The sequence below is a fragment of the Ranitomeya imitator genome, chromosome 4, assembly GCF_032444005.1.
Source record: "Ranitomeya imitator isolate aRanImi1 chromosome 4, aRanImi1.pri, whole genome shotgun sequence".
NCBI classification, from domain to species: domain Eukaryota; kingdom Metazoa; phylum Chordata; class Amphibia; order Anura; family Dendrobatidae; genus Ranitomeya; species Ranitomeya imitator.
The window spans coordinates 193,651,038-193,668,648 of NC_091285.1; the positions used below are offsets into that span (position 1 = coordinate 193,651,038).

General features: G+C 44.3%; 1 protein-coding gene across 1 annotated transcript in view; it reads right to left on the minus strand.

Annotated features, from left to right (window-relative positions):
* Positions 1-17,611, minus strand: part of LOC138674023 (uncharacterized) — a 61,964-nt gene that overhangs the window by 42,439 nt on the left and 1,914 nt on the right. Inside the window, exons 4-6 of the mRNA XM_069762001.1 lie at positions 15,355-15,402; positions 9,191-9,241; positions 6,075-6,140 (exon numbers count right to left, since the gene is read on the minus strand). Of these exons, the coding sequence (XP_069618102.1) occupies positions 6,075-6,140; positions 9,191-9,241; positions 15,355-15,402 (165 nt within the window). The remainder of the gene's footprint in view (positions 1-6,074; positions 6,141-9,190; positions 9,242-15,354; positions 15,403-17,611) is intronic.

Here is a 17,611-nt window from a genome sequence, read left to right on the forward strand (position 1 = left end):
TCCTAACTCTAACACAAAGGGACCCTAACCCTAATCCTAACCCTAATCCTAACCCTAACCCTAGCTATTTCTAGTGGGTTTTCTAGTTGATTGTGATGATTGGCAGCTGTCACACACTTCTCATCATGCGTTTCAAAAACGCAAACGCAGGAAAAAATGCATGTAAACGCGTCAAAACGCTGCGTTTTTTTACCGCATACAAAAAGGCATGCGTCTAAAAAACACAGCGTTTGCACGTGTTTACATGCGTTTTTTCACCACCTGCCCATATAACTCAAAGAAAAAGTGACATTCGCACCACTGCTATTCATTAGACTCTTATGACGCTCCTCCAGTGCACTATATTGCCATATGTAGCCTATAAGGCAAAAAAAATACTTGCCGGGGTGCTGCTTGTACAACAGTTCATGTAAATACCAAAAAAATAAGAAAAAAGAGAAGCGCACTCACCGGTGATGATACGTCAGATTTGTTCGGACATAAATGCTATAATGCAGGGAGGGTAGTGAAAACACACGGACGACGGCCGTTTCGTGCGCAATGCACTTCAACTGGACCAGTTGAAGTGCATTGCGCATGAAACGGCCGTCGTCCGTGTGTTTTCACTACCCTCCCTGGATTATAGCATTTATGTCCGAATAAATCTGACGTATCATCACTGGTGAGTGCGCTTCTCTTTTTTCTTATTTTTTTGGTATTTTCACCACCTGCGTTTGCGTTTTTAACGCTGCGTTTTTAAACACAAATGTGAAACCAGCCTAAGGTGGCCTCCTAGCGTTTGCTGCGTGCTCCGGCGATTTCATCAACTGACATGTGCCCCTAACAACCGTGGGTGGAATCGCGATCTACCCGCGGCTGTTAACATGTTAAATGCTGCTGTCAATCTCTGACAGCGGCATTTAACACGATTGTGCCGGAAATACATCACTAATCCTGCCCATCTGCATCCGTGTCACATGACTGCAGGTCGCTGACGGGTTGGCATGACAACCCGGGATCTGAGCAGACCCCTGTGGTTCTCATTGCCGGATCGCTATGGGCGCTGTCCAGTGGTCGGCGCTCATAGCAAGGGAGCATTTCTGCTTCACTGGGCAGGGCTGAAGCACTGCTCTATATAGCACAAGCGATCGTATGACCACAGCTTCTAGTCTCCCATGAACACTATTTAAGCAAGTAAAAAGTAGAGTAAAAAAATATTAAAAAATAAGAGTTTAAATCACCCTCCATTCGCCCCATTCAAAATAAAACAATTAAAAACAAAACACATATTTGGTATTGCCGAGTTCATAATCGCCCCATCTATCAATATAAAAAAATAATCCGATCGGTAAACGGCGTAACGAGAAAAAAATCAAAACACCACAATTACATTTTTTTGGTCACCGCAACATTGCTTTAAAATGCAATAACGGGAGATAAAAAAGATTGTAACTACAACAAAATGGTATCAATAAAAATGTCAGCTCAGCACACAAAAAATAAGCTCCAGATCCTATAAAATGGAGACGCTACGAGTCTCGCAAAATGGCAAATTTTTTTGAATTTTTTTTTTCACCACTTAAGTAAAAAAGAACCTATGCATATTTGGTATCTATGAACGTTTAATGATCTGCAGAATCATAGTGGAAGGTCAGTTTTAACATTTACAGAACATGGTAAAAAAGCAAAACAAAAAGCAATTATGGAATTGCACTTTTTATAATTTCTCCACACTTTGAATGTTTTTCCCACTTTTCAGTACACTATATGGCAAAACCAATGGTATCCTTCAAAAGTACAACTCGTCCCACAAAAACACACCCTCATATGGCCATATTGATGGAAAAATAAAAAAGTTATGGCTCTGGAAAGAAGTGGAGAAAAAACAGAAACTCAAAATTGAAACAAAACCTGGTCTTGAAACGGTTAATCATAATAAAATCATCAACTTAATTTGCTGAAATGCAGACCCAAACTTGCAAGGAACCTCCACCATGCTTCACTGTTGCCTGCATACACTCATTATTGTACTGCTCCCAGCCCTTCAACAAATAAACTGCCTCCTATCACAGCCAAATAGTTCACATTTTGACTAATCAGAGCAGAGCACCTGGTGCCATTTTCTGTAGCCCAGCTCTTAGGTTTTTATTTATAATTGAGTTTCATAGTCTTTTTTCCATTGTGTCTCCAGCATCCCTGCATGCTTTCCCCCCTCCCTCCAGCAGGAACACCAACTCACTTACCGCCCAGGCCGCCCTGTCATGTCTTCTGCTCCAGCTGCTATGCCCCAGTCTCAGGGGTTGCTGCACTACTTTCCTGGTGGCACGTGCGTGCACATTCCCGACCTCTTAAAAGGGCAACGCACAATCCTAAGTGTCCTCAGCCAATAGCTAGGAGACACTTAGTACTTAAGGCATCTCCAAATCTAGGGAGGTGTCTAAGTAACAATTGTAGTTAGTCAGTCTGCAAGCTGCTTGTTATGAGGTCCTTTTACCAGTCCAGTTAAACCTGTACCAGTACCAGTACTGCTTTCTAGTATCCATCTTATCTGAGACAATCCTGAGACTGCTTCGGTGATACCTGAACCTGAAACCACTCCGGCGTTACCTGAACCTGAAACCTCTTTAGCGGAACCTGAAACTGCATCTGCGGTACCTGAAATGCCCAGGCTTACTTATCTAAAGTGCTCCATTGGTACCTGTGCTTGAAACCGCACCCGCAGAACCAGAATCCTAAAACTGCTCCATAATTCCTGTGCCTGAAACCCACGCTGCCAGTTCCGGTCCAAGTGTCTGGCCCATCTGAACAAGCGTCTACATCAGTACCTTCTGCATCTGTCCCTGCCTTGGACACCGAGTCTGCTCCTCCTGTCCAGACCCTTGGGGTTAGCTATATAACACCTATAAATATGAAACAACAACCAATGATATGAGATTAAAATATAAATTTTATTATAAACACAATAATAACAGTTTAAAATTCAGGAAAGGACCACCAGGTGGCAGTAGAATGCAGGTTATCATACAAGGGCATGTCAGTAAAATTTGAATAATTGATTTCCAAGGGAATCAGATAATGCAACGAGCATGGAAAAATAAAAAATAAAGTGAATATCGTGCACTGTGGAAATCTCACTATAAATGATCAAAGGTTGAGGTAATTTTGCTTATATTGCACTGTTCACATTACATAGTATATTCCATATGGAAAAATAAAGAATAAAGTGAATATCGTGCACTGTGGAAATCTCACTATAAATGATCAAAAGTTGAGGTAATTTTGCTTATATTGCACTGTTCACATTACATAGTATGTTCCATATGGAAAAGTAAGGAATAAAGTGAATATCGTGCATATAGCAGAGTTGATATTACAAAAAAAAATACTCAAAAAATAAATAGTGACAAAAAAGTCAAATTTACCCAGAAAAATCTACATAAATAAATAGTAAATAATAAACTACCTCAAAAGGGCACCAAATAAGTCACATTGCACTGCGTGTTAATAGTACAATATAAAGTGCATGTATCAGGAAAGTATCCATTTAAAGTGAACACTGTGAATAAGTAAGCTTATATAGACAGATAAATAATATACCCCCAAAATAGATATAATAAAGTGCTGTGCACAGTAAATAAAGGGGGAAACAAAAATATAAATAACATCAAATAGTTACCAAGTGCACCAAAATGTAATCATGTGAAATATTTCCATGGTCAGACATACCCTGATGATAAGCCCGCACGGCCCAACACGTGTTTCGCTTCAGCTTTGACGAGGGAGACATGCACAGTGTTCACTTTAAATGGAATGTGACTTATTTGGTGCCCTTTTGAGGTAGTTTATTATTTACTATTTATTTATTTAGATTTTTCTGGGTAAATTTCACTTTTTTGTCACTGTATTTATTTTTTGAGTATTTTTTTTTTTTTGTTGTAATATCAACTCTGCTATATGCACGATATTCACTTTATTCCTTACTTTTCCATATGGAACATACTATGTAATGTGAACAGTGCAATATAAGCAAAATTACCTCAACCTTTGATCATTTATAGTGAGATTTCCACAGTGCACAATATTCACTTTATTTTTTATTTTTCCATATGGAATATACTATGTAATGTGAATAGTGCAATATAAGCAAAATTACCTCAACCTTTAATCATTTATGGTGAGATTTCCATGCTCGTTACATTATCTGATTCCCTTGGAAATCAATTATTCAAATTTTACTGACATGCCCTTGTATGATAACCTGCATTCTACTGCCACCTGGTGGTCCTTTCCTGAATTTTAAACTGTTATTATTGTGTTTATAATAAAATTATATATTTGAATCTCATATCATTGGTTGTTGTTTCATATTTATAGGTGTTATATATTTATACAGATACACGACCACACATATAGTTATTTATTTGGTTGATTAACCTTGGGGTTAGCTGCAGCAGTACTGGGCATTCCTTGTGGCTCAAGTCTAAACACACCACCAGTAGCTCTAGTGAAAACACAGGTGGTCATCTAGTTACGCCTTTCCAGTCTCTCACCGGACCGTGGCGCAGTGGGTTCATGATCCATGAGTGTTACATCCATATTGAAAGCATGGCATTCTCCCATCAAGATCACTTCTGACCAAGCTTCTCTGAACAGTAGTTGGGTGTATCGGGGTCCCACTGATTGATGCTGTGTTGAAATGATAGCACTGCTGGACATCTTCCAATTTTGAAAGAAAGTAAGGATAATATTTCTTTCATCTAGTTTCCTTGACTGATAACTGTGTGTACAGTCCTCGGAATTGGACATTTCTAGGTGTTTCTTCAAAAGAGCTTGAACAGAACATCTTGAAACCCAGTCTGCTTTTAGCGGGGCAACTCTCTATTTAAATGCCCAGTAGATTACTTCAAACTGCCTGTTATATATTTTTTTTTACTACCTTGGTCTTTAGCTATGTTTAGCTCTGTATCTTAAATATTATGGTGTTTAGTTATTGACATTGTCTTGTTTTCTCATGATTGTATCCCTGACTCTGATTAGACCTGGTGTGACGAACCAGCTCCTTGCCATCCCGCTTGATGTCACTATTACATAAGAAGCATCATGTAATTCGGTCTCCCCAATATCATTGTGACATTCCGCACCCCCTGGGGACACGTAACGTCAGTTTGTTATAGTTTTACACAGACACCCCATGTCCACACGGGATAGAGAGAGAGGATGTCTCCCACGCAGTCACTGACGTGGCACCACACTTGCTCACAACCTGTATCTTACATATCATCCTACCATGTGTTGCTAGAACAGGTCGAGATGCTAGAAGGCATTTGGCCCATTGAAGAGATCTAAAAAATGTAGTCGTGTGTGGCTAGGACATACGATAAGTTCATGTTCTCCTTATAAAATCATAGCTGTTTATACAAGGCAGTTAGACTGCATGGTATGGATCCACAGGGGCTCTTCCTGTACTAGCTAGTTGGTGGGGGTGTGAATTCCCTTTTGAGGTCCAGAAGCTGCCCCCGCCCCCTGCTGAGCTAGGTGTCCTGTTACTGCTGCATGTTTTTAGGATTGTAAGCTGTCAATAAATCCCCCCCATCCTTCACACCTGGCATCACAACAATTCTCTGCCTGTTCACTCCACTGGCCAGTATCCACTCTGTGGATATAAAATTCCAGATCCCTGTATAGGCATTAAAGAATAAAGCCCAGAATTCTCCTGAGCCCTGCTAAATGGAAGAGTTGCCAGGCGTCTACCCACAGTGTGACAATTACAAGGAGACTTTTTTTTTTTTTTTTTTAAGGTGACATGCACATCACTCTCAGTTTGGAGAAAACTATCCCAGCTTTTGTGGGAGTTATCATCACCATTATAATCATCTATGTTTTGTTTAAAGTGGAAAAGAAAAATAGAGAATAAGGAGAGGTAATGTAACTGTCATTCGTACAAGCGTCTGGCCAACATCAATCTAAAGTGTATGGGCACCGTTACGGTTGTGTAGCTAGGAAAGCGTTACCGTGATCAGAAATCTTTTTGCACTGTGATGTTTGTGGCCAGTTTTGAACCAATTTGTCACAGATGCAGTATATGTTTATTTTACCAGTAATTGTTCCATGATGGTTATATGGCTTGTGAGAACACCATTCCTATCCAGAGCCACCTGTTCCTGAGAAACAGAAGAGAAAGAATATATATATATATATATATATATATATATGATAAATTAAATATCCCTACCATTTTTTAGTAAAGAATCAAGCATATTTGAGATATTGCCAAGGTAATATATTCTTGTACATATCTTTCTGTAATAATATCATTATCAGTCTAGGTACTGTGTGTCATACATCACATTCATATTACTAGGGAAAGAATCACAAGATGTCTATTCGAATGTAGTTCTGACGTATTGTCAGAGGATCCTTATTAAATCGAACCTCTCATCAGGATTTTGCTAAGTAAACTACAGGCATTGTCAGGTTGGCGTTGTTACATTGATTAAAATGATACCAGGGTTCAAGAAATCCATCTTGTGGTTGTTGTTTAATCTTTGTTTGTTGAACCTTCAGTGACCTGCCTCTTATTGTAAATACTGAACTTGTGCAGTTAATGTTGTGGTTTTTCAAAAATAAATTTAACGCCATCAAAATGGTCCAGGCGGGGCATTTGCAGTAGCATCTATCTGTAAGCAATGCTCTTAATCTTTGCAAGCCCCTCCCACTGGTGGGTGGCACTTGCGCAAATTGAGAGCATAGTTTTCTGATAGATGCTACTGTGCAAGTGTAGGCACCATTTTGTTGGATCAAAATAAACTTTGGCTACAGCAAAATTGTGGCGGCTCAGGCGCAGTGGCATCTATCGGCAAGCGAGAGATGCTACTGTGAATGTGCCTCTGCCAGTGCCATTTCGTTGGCGTTACATTTTTTTTTAAAAGCCCACAATATTAACCACGCAAGGTCACTGATAAAGCTTTGCCCACAGGCTGCCCTGAAGCATGAGAATCTCATTAGCTCAAAACTGCAAAGATTAAACAACAACCACAACACGCAGAGGTGTAGCTAGGGTTTTGGTTCGGGGGGGCAAAACTTCTGAGTGGGGCCCTAACCAGGTAACCTTGATTACAACTGAGTGACCCACCCTAATAGTGGATGTAGGAGATGACCGCACCGTTACTGTAAATAATCTCTATATAAAGACCAACATGGATATTACCGCCATATGGTCAGTGGTAAATACCAGTCCTGCAGAATATATAAGTGATTATTGCACAGTTATAGATGGTGACTTAGCACTGACGTTCTTTCTGATGGAATCATTCACTTTTGCCGTCTTTTCCATCTGGCCCAGACCGACATGACAACTTCTTACAGCCAGGGACTCTGCTGCAGAGATTAAAAGAAAGACACATTTCATGTCTCATATTTTCAGCACTGTCACCATCTATTCTCTGTGCCCTTTAAATTCTAAAGCAACTCTCTAGAATATAGTAATGCCGGGTGCAAGTGCCATAGAAAACAGTGCCCACATTTTGTCCCCTAGAAAATAATAGTGCCCTGTGTGCCCCTTTGACAGACACAGTAACCTGAGTTCCCCTATAACAATAAGTGTCCCGAGTCTCCCCCTGTACAGCTCCCCTATACAGTATGATGCTCTCTTATACACAGTATAATGCTCCCTCACTGTATATATACTGACCCCTTAGTATCCCCCAAACTGTTTGATGGCTCCAACATTGTATGATGGCCCCATCACTGTAATCTCCACACTGTATGATGGCCCCCTAGATAGCCTCCATATAGTATAATGCACCAGATAGTCCTCGATATAGTAAAATGCACCCCCCAAAGGCAAAGTCTATATTGTATAATGCAGGACCCCATAGGCAGATGCTATATAGTATAATACAGCCCCCCATAGGCAGAATCTACAGTATAATGCAGCCCCCCATTAGCAGACTCTATAGTATAATGCAGCCCCCCATAAGTAGAATGTAATGTATGGCAGCCCCCATAGGCAGACTGTAATAAAATGCAATCCCCCATAGGCAGACTGTAATATAAAGCAGCCACCCCATAGGCAGGCTGTAATATAAGGCAGCCCCCATAGGCAGACTATAATTTAATGCACTCCCAGGTAGACTGTAATATAAGGCAGCTCCCCATAGGCAAACTCTAATATAATGCAGCCCCAGGAAAACTCTAATATAAGGCAGCCCCCCATAGGCAGACTCTAATATAATGCAGCCCCCCATAGGCAGACTTTAATATAATGCACACCAGGCAGAATCTAATATAAGACAGCCCCCCATAGGCAGACTTTAATATAGTGCACACCAGGCAGACTCTAATATAAGGCAGCCCCCCCATAGGCAGACTCTATAGTATAATGCAGCCACCCATAGGCAGACTTTAAGATAAGGCAGCCCATCAAGCCTCTATAGTATGATGCACCTCCATAAAAAAAATAAATACAATACTCACCTCTCTTCCTCCTGGTTCCTCTTCTGCTCTGAGCTCCCGCACATCTCCTGACAGCGGGCACCGGGTAGTGGCGTCATCGCGCCCACTGTCAGTGTCTGCATCAGATGCTGAGAGGGGGATGATGGCAGAGGGAGCGTAACGCTCTCTCATCAATGCGGTCAGCTGTATCGGCATCCAGCCAAAACAGTTGAACCTGTGATGATGGGCGGTGAGGGCCCACTATTGGCACCGGCCCCCACCCACATGCTTAGGGACCTCATAGCGGCTGGGTGGTAGTGCAGGGAGATCGATTCTCCCTGCTCTGTCACAGAATGTAACTGTATCGGCACGATGTGCACGCTGATACAGTTACAGTAGCCAAGCTCCGGGTGGGCCTCCTCAGAGCGCAGGGCCTGGGGCTTTGCCTCCCCGGTAGTTACGCTACTGACAACACGTATTTCTTGAACCCAGGTATCATTTTAATCAGTGTAACAGTGCCAACCTGACAATGTCTGTAGTTTACTTAGCAAAATCCTGATGACAAGTTTGCTTTACAACAAATCTGTATTGCGTGACCCTCGATAATTGACACATAATCCTAACAGGAATGTTTTTTTGATAGATTGTTATATATTCAAACAAATATAGCCCCATTTTTTATGAAATGTAACAGTTTCAAATAAACATACATACAGTACATAATACTGACAAGTGAAAGTTCCTCTAAATAGTATAGTATAAATAACAAATGTCTTACCAGACTTGCTTCTGATCCAAAAATATCTTTGACGCTGCAGCCAGTGACATCCTAAATCAGAGAGTAAAGATTAATTATATACCACTGTTTCATCGTTATGCTCAATATGTATATGTTCCAGTTTAATAGTGTTGCTCAGGAAACTGTCAACAGGATTTCACACTCCCTAAACTATTTATATGTGAATGTTGCGCTATCAAAAACAAGTCCAGCAATACCTTAAGATGGCCAGTTCAATTCTCCTTTATTGAAAAATCTGCATTGGAATGGATGTGCACTTGAGATTAAAGAACTATTGTAGATATAAAGCCTCTATCACTCCAACTATATTCCCTTCCCATCGCTGCCTCCTCCTGTTTGACTGACAGCTCCTTTGCCTGAAGCCAGACAATATAGAGGCTGTCAGTGAAGCAGGAGGAGACATCGCTGGGTGTGCAAAGTAGAGCTGGAGTGACAGAGGCTTCAAATCTACATTCTCATTTGTATATCAATTCAAACTTTGATTTCTCCAGTAATGAAGAAATGGACTGGCCATGTAAAGGTATTGCTGGACTTACCTTTGAAGGAGCAACATTTGCACATAAAGAGTGAAATTCTGCTGACATATTCCTGTTAAATCACTACTAATTGTTCAAACTAAGAGACAGAAATGTCCAGTTTATCTTCTACTGCAAGCACAGGGCAAAAGAAAATCTATGGGTCAATGGTACCAAACAGATTAAACCTTTGCATCTGCATCAGTAGACTGCAACCTGTGGCTCCGCAGCTGTTGGAGAACTACAGGCCTGGTTCACCAAGACTGACGTCTCGTACATCAGCCTTGACTAATTGTGTGTTACTTCAGTCAGGGATGTTATCATAAAATACCGTAGTCAGGCGGGGGGTGTAAAATGGTCAAAATTCAGAACACTTTGAGACATTTCTAGGTGTTTTATGTCAGAATTTTAGCAAAAAACACCTTGATCAATCAACCATTACAACATTTACTCTAATTGACATAAGAGCTTTAATTCCTAAATTTTTGTAACCTGCAAGCAAAAATGTCTTTAGGCAGAACTCGCATATAATTTTTAGTGCAATATATCCAATATATATATCGCAATAATTAAATACATTAAATACAATAATTACACATTTGCTGAAGGTGATGGCATATACAGTTGTGCTCAAAAGTTTACATACCCAGGCAGAATTTTTGCTTTCTTTGCCTTTTTTCAGAGAATAGGAATGATAACACCAAAACTTTTTCCCAACTCATGGTTAGTGGCTGGGTGAAGCGATTTATTGTTAAACTACTGTGTTTTGTCTTTTTAAATCATATTGACAACCCAAAGCATCCAAATGACCCTGATCAAAAGTTCACATACCCCATTTCTCAATACCGTGCATTGCCCCCTCTAACATCAATGACAGCTTGAAGTCTTTTGTGGTAGTTGTGGATGAGGTTCTTTATTTTCTCAGATGGTAAAGCTGCCACTCTTCTTGGAAAAAAGCCTCCAGTTCCTGTAAATTTCCTGGGCTGTCTAGCATGAACTGCAAGCTTGAGATCTCCATAGAGTGTCTCAATGATATTGAGGTCAGGAGACTGAGATGGTTTTCAAAGAGTCTTGTATTTGAGCTGATATTATTTGTGGATTTTTCTTTGCATCCTGAACAATTTTCCTGGCGGGACAACATTTTTTTTGGTCTACCTGACCATGGTTTTGTGTTTACAGAGCCCCCGATTTTCCATTTGTTAATCACAGTTTGAACGCTGCTGACTGGCATTATCAATTCCTTGGATATCTTTTAGTACCCCTTTCCTGTTTTAAACAGTTCAACTACCTTTTCCTGTAGATCCGTTGACAATTCTTCTGCTTTCCCCATGATTCACAATCCAAAATCACCAGGGTATGTGAATTTTTGATCAGGGTCATTTGGATGTTTTGGGTTGTCATTATGATTTAAAAATAAGAAACACAGTATTTTGACAATAAATGCCTTCACCCAACAACTAACCATGAGTGGAGAAAAAGTTTTGGTGTTATCCAGTGGCATAACTACCGCGGTCGCAGCGGATGCCACTGCAACGGGACCCAGCAGGTCAGGGGCCCGCCGCCCGGCAGGTCAGAGGCACCGGCCGACACCATGTTGCAGTGCAGGAGATCCCTCCCGCACGCCAACAGTCCGAGGCATATCTAGGGGGAGGGGGGAGCCGGGGTATGTGAGAGGAACTTGGAAGCAGCTCCAGTCAGCACTGTGAGACTGTGACAGCGTCTTCTGCTCTGAGCCCCGGGACTGAAGGGGAGAGTGGGGGAGGTGCGGGACATGACAGCGGTGTGCAAGCAGGAGAAGCTGAGGAGCTGCAGGTTAATATCAGCCTCCCCTTTACCAGAGAGGAGTGTGAGATGTGTGTATGAGCTGGTGTGTTTGTGTGTGATATCTATAGTATGTATGTTATATATGTAGTGTGTGTGTGTGTGTGTGATATCTGTAGTGCGTGTGTTATATATGTAGTGTGTGTGTGTGATATCTGTAGTGTGTGTGTGTGTGTGATATCTGTAGTGTGTGTGTTTGTGTGTGGTATCTGTAGTGTGTGTGTGATATCTGTAGTGTGTGTGTGATATCTGTAGTGTGTGTGTGTGTGTGTGTGTGATATCTGTAGTGTGTGTGTGTGTGTGTGTGTGATATCTGTAGTGTGTATGTGACATCTGTAGTGTGTGTGTGTGTGTGATATCTGAAGTATGTGTGTGTGTGTGTGTGTGTGTGTGTGTGATATCTGTAGTGTGTGTGAGGCAGGGGGGTGACTACCACAATCTGGCAAGTCAGGGGCCCGACAGGTCAGAGGCACCCGACTCCCCCCGTCGCAGCCGCCACAGTGAACTATACCGGCGTTTATGATGCCGGTACAGTTCAAAGCATTGATGGAGGAGAGAGCGTCAGCTGATGCTCCCTCTCCCATCATTCCCCTCTGCCTCTGACACTGCGGGTGCGTGATGACATCACTTCATCGCGCACCCGCTGTGTGCGGGGCCCAGGCAGTGCAGCATCTGCACAGATGATGGTGGCCGCCATATTGGCAAAGCCTGTGGCGGCTGCTGGGACCGGGAACAGGCGGTTCCGGAGCTAGTGGGGGGCACGTGGACCAAGCCACCCAGGAGGGGGATGCCGCAGCGGCTCAGCCATATGGAGGATCCGGGGATGAACATGGAGGTGTATGGGACCGGCGGAAGTGAGGTGTGTCTGCTGCCCGTGTGTTGCCGTCTCGGCCCCCAGCGTCCCTGGCCCCCTGTGACACCAGCCCCGTTTCCTCCCTGCTGTCCCATGCCCCATGTACTAGTAGGTCCCCAGGTTCAGGTCATTGTGCTCCTCCGGGCCCCCCGTACACACATTGTTCCTCCTCCCCTGGTCTCCCAATGCTCCTCATCTCCCATGCCCTGAGTCCTCCTGCACCCCCCATGCATTCCCTGCCCCTTGTCCCCGTGTCATTCGTCTGCCCTGCTCTCAAGTATCCCCTGACCCCTTTCTCACCGTGTGTTCTCCATCTACCCTGTCCTTGTAATCCCTGTGCCCCCTTCTTCCCTCCTCCCAAGTCTCCCCCCGTCTTCCTCTGTCCCCTTGCAGCCTTTGCGTCCCTATCTACTCTGCCCTCGGAGTCCCCTTGTGTCCTCTTGTGCCTGTCTCCCTTGCACCATAGTCCCCGTGTGTCCCATTGTGCCCTTCTCTGTTGTGAATTCAGCTTTTGGGCTCCCTCCGGTGGTTGTAGAGCATAATGCAGTTGTGCCTGGACTGCAGGATTGGACAGGTGTATCTACTAATTGCAAAACTGACTGGGGTATATAGCTTTGCAGGACTCTTTAGTCCCTGCCAGTTGTCCATTGTTTTTGGAGGATTCACTTCCCTGCTGGTCTCTCCAGTTTGCTGTGCTTTTCTTCAAAGATAAGTCCTGGCTTTGTTTTTGCTGTCCACCTGCTGTGGACCTTATAGTTCTGTGCATATTCATGCTTTTGTCTTGTCCAGCTTTGTCTGTGAAGGATTTTTTGCAGCCAAGCTGTGTCTCTGGAGATGCAGATATACCCCCCATGTCTTTAGTCAGATGTGGTGATTCGTATTTTCTGTGGTGGATATTTTCTAGTGTTTTTATACTGACCGCAAAGTACTCTGTTCTATTCTTTCTTTTTAGCTAGTATGGCCTCCTATGCTAAAATCTGATTTCATATCTGCGTATGTTATTTCCCTCTCCTCTCACAGTCAATATTTGTGGGGGGCTATCTATCCTTTGGGGATTTTCTCTGAGGCAAGATAGGTTTCCTGTTTCTGTCTTTAGGGGAAGTTAGATATTAGGCTGTGCCGTGGGGTCTAAGGAGTGTTAGGTACCCCCCACGGCTACTTCTAGTTGCGCTGCTAGGTTCAGGGTTTGCGGTCAGTACAGGGACCACCTTCTCCAGAGTCCGTCTCATGCTGCTCCTAGGCCACCAGATCATAACACTTCTCCCCTTCCTCCTAGTCCCTATAAGTCCCCTTGTGCTTCTATCCCTTGTCCCCGTGTGTAGCCTTGTGTCAGTGTCCCTTGCCCACTAGTCCCTGTGTATCCCCTTGTGCCTGTCTCCCTTGTCCCCTTATGCTGCTTGTGTCCCTTGTCCCCGTGTGCCAGTCACCCTTGCCCATTAGTCCCCGTGTGTCCCCTTGTCAGTCTCCCTGGCCAACTAGTCCCCGTGTGCCCCTTGTGTCAATCTGCCTTGTCCACTAGTCCCTGTGTGTGCCCTTGTCAGTCTCCCTGGCCAACTAGTCCCTGTGTGTCCCCTTGTGCCAGTCTCCCTTGTCCCCTTGTGTCAGTCTCCCTTGCCCATTAGTCCACTTGTAACCTTCTTCCCTGCCTCCTAGCCCCCATGTGTCCCCTTGTGCCTGTCTTCCTTGCTCCCTAGCCCCCCTATGTTACCCTTGTGCCTGTCTCCCCTACCCACCTTGTGTCCTTGTCCCCTGCCCCCTAGTCACCATTTGCTCATGTCTTTCTCACTGCCCCTGTATGGAGGGGCTGCATTACACTATGAGGGGGGCTGCATTATATTCTATGGGGGTTACATTGTATTGTATGGCAGGGCTGCAGTATACTCTGTGGGGTGACTGTATTATACTATATGTGGGCTGCATTATACTGAATCGAGGACTATGGGGAATATATTATACTATATGAAGAACTATGGTGCATCATACTATGGGAAGTGAATTGTACAACATGGATGACCATGGCGGTGCATTATACTATATGGAGCACTATGAGGAGTGTATTATACTATATGGAGGACTGAGCAGTGTGTTTTAATATATGGAGGACTATGAGTGTATAATACTAAATGGAGGACTGAGGAGTGTATTATACTATATGGAGGACTATGAGGGGTGCATTATACTATATGGAGCACTATGAGCAGTATATTATACTATATGGAGGACTGAGCAGTGTATTTTAATATATGGAGGACTATGTGGAGTGTATAATACTAAATGGAGGACTGAGGAGTGTATTATACTATATGGAGCACTATGAAGAGTGTATTATGCTATATGGAGCACTATGAGGAGAGTATTTTAATATACGGAGGAGTGTATTATACTATATGGAAGACTGAGGAGTGTACAATACTATATGGGGGACTATGTGGAGTGTATTATACTATAAGGAGTACTATGGGGGTGCATTATACTTCTTATATGGATCCCCATGACTTCTATGTTAGCCCCTGATGAGTATAATGGTTTATTTTCTTTTATACATTACATAACAATGGCAGTACGGGGGACAAATATATGCCAGGATGGGGCACTGGATAGTTATGTAACTGAGGTCACACTATACAACTTTGCAATAAAGCTATAGTGTGCAAAATTAATAGGGAAAATGTGAATTTGGGTGGAAAATATTTTGGCATGGTGGGGCGGGGGGAGGCCATTTGAAAGTTCGAACCGGGGCCCATAACTTTGTAGTTACGCCACTGGTGAAATCATTCCATATTCTCTGAAAAAAAGGCCAAGAAAGCAGAAATTCTGCCAGGGTATGAAAACTTTTGAGCACAACTGTAAATACAATACAGAACAATGGGTGCCCATGCATAAAACTGATTTAGGTACCCGAGATAATGAAGATGACAATAATGTTGATAACAGCAATATTGAAATGTATCTACCACAAGATGTTGAATTGCTTCCATGAGTTCTTCTTTGTTTCTCATATCCTATAAACAAGTGTATTGCATGAATTAGCTATACAAATATTACTTCTGCATAGTAAACAACCCTGGAATTAAAGGAATATTTCCATTTTATAATGTTATCACGTTGCAAGGATATGTTTTTCCTAAGAATAAGGTGAGTACGACATCTATTTGGAGAGGCAGACCAGTTTCAGATATCTTTTCTTTTTTTTTTTTTCTCATTTGTAAAAAACGGTCCATGATTTTTTTTACATGGGCTAGACCCATTTTTGGTCTGTGTGTCAGGTTTTTATGATCCATCTTGAATCTGTGTTCACGTATGTAAATAAAAATTCTTAGCTTGTTTCACCCATTAAATCTATAATATAACGCTGGGAGCGTCACTCTGTCCGAAGCCTTTATAGACTGCGCAAGTGCCGGCGCAGTCTGGGCCTCACAGAGTGACGCTCCCAGGAGATCGCGGTATGCGTTAACACTGAACGCACACCGCGATCTCCACCGGAGAGTCAGGGACCGCCAGGAGGGTGAGTATCGGCTATATTCACCTGGCCCCGTTCCACCGCTGCGCGCCGCCATCTTCCCGGTCCTCGGCCTGTGACCTTCAGTTCAGAGGGCGTGATGACGCACTTAATGCGCGCCGGCGCCGCCCTCTGACTGACCAGTCACAGCCAGAGGACCGGGAAGATGGCGGCGCGCAGCGGTGGAACGGGGCCAGGTGAATATAGTAAGTGCTGGGGGGCCTGAGCTGGCGGCGATACCAGCACCTGACCCCCCCACAGCACGCCGGTGTCCCCGCCTGCTCAGGCCCCCCAGCACTCGGCGCACAGCGGCGATAGGTGAGCATGTTTTTTATATATATATATATATATATATATTGCAGCAGCATACGGGGCATATACAATGGAGCATCTTATGGGGCCATAAACCATAATGGAGCATCTTATGGGGCCATAAACCATAATGGAGCATCTTATGGGGCCATAAACCTTTATGGAGCAGTGTACGGGGGCATATACTATGGAGCATCTTATGGGGCCATAAACCATAATGGAGCAGTGTACGGGGCATATACCATGGAGCATCTTATGGGGGCCATAAACCATTATGGAACAGCGTACGGGGCATACACTATGGAGCATCTTATGGGGGCCATAAACCTTTATGGAGCAGTGTACGGGGGCATATACTATGGAGCATCTTATGGGGGCCATCAACCTTTATGGAGCAGTGTACAGGGCATATACTATGGAGCATTTTATGGGGGCCATAAACCTTTATGGAGCAGCGTATGGGGCATATGGATGGGAGCAGCACATGACAGAACGGGGGCGCAGGATGGGAGCAGCACATGACAGAACGGGGGCGCAGGATGGGAGCAGCACATGACAGAACGGGGGCGCAGGATGGGAGCAGCACATGACAGAACGGGGGCGCAGGATGGAAGCAGCACATGACAGAACGGGGGCACAGGATGGCAGCAGCACATGACAGAATGGGGGCGCAGGATGGAAGCAGCACATGACAGAACGGGGGCACAGGATGGGAGCAGCAAATGACAGAATGGAGGCGCAGGATGGGTGCAGCACATGTCAGAATGGAGGCGCAGGATGGGTGCAGCACATGTCAGAATGGGGGCGCAGGATGGGAGCAGCACATGACAGAATAGGGCAGCACATGACAGAACGGGGGCACAGGATGGGAGCAGCACATGACAGAACGGGAGTGCAGGATGGGAGCAGCACATGACAGAACGGGGGCCCAGGATGGCAGCAGCACATGACAGAATGGGGGCGCAGGATGGAAGCAGCACATGACAGAATGGGAGCGCAGGATGGGAGCAGCACATGACAGGATGGGGGCGCAGGATGAGAGCAGCAAATGACAGAATGGAGGCGCAGGATGAGTGCAGCACATGTCAGAATGGAGGCGCAGGATGGGTGCAGCACATGTCAGAATGGAGGCGCAGGATGGGTGCAGCACATGTCAGAATGGGGGCGCAGGATGGGAGCAGCACATGTCAGAATGGGGGCGCAGGATGGGAGCAGCACATGACAGGATGGGGACACAGGATGGGAGCAGCACATGACAGGATGGGGACGCAGGATGGGTGCAGCACATGACAGGATGGGGACGCAGGATGGAGCAGCACATGACAGGATGGGGGCGCAGGATGGAGCAGCACATACCAGGATGGAGACCATACACCAATATAAATGCTCGCCACCCGGGC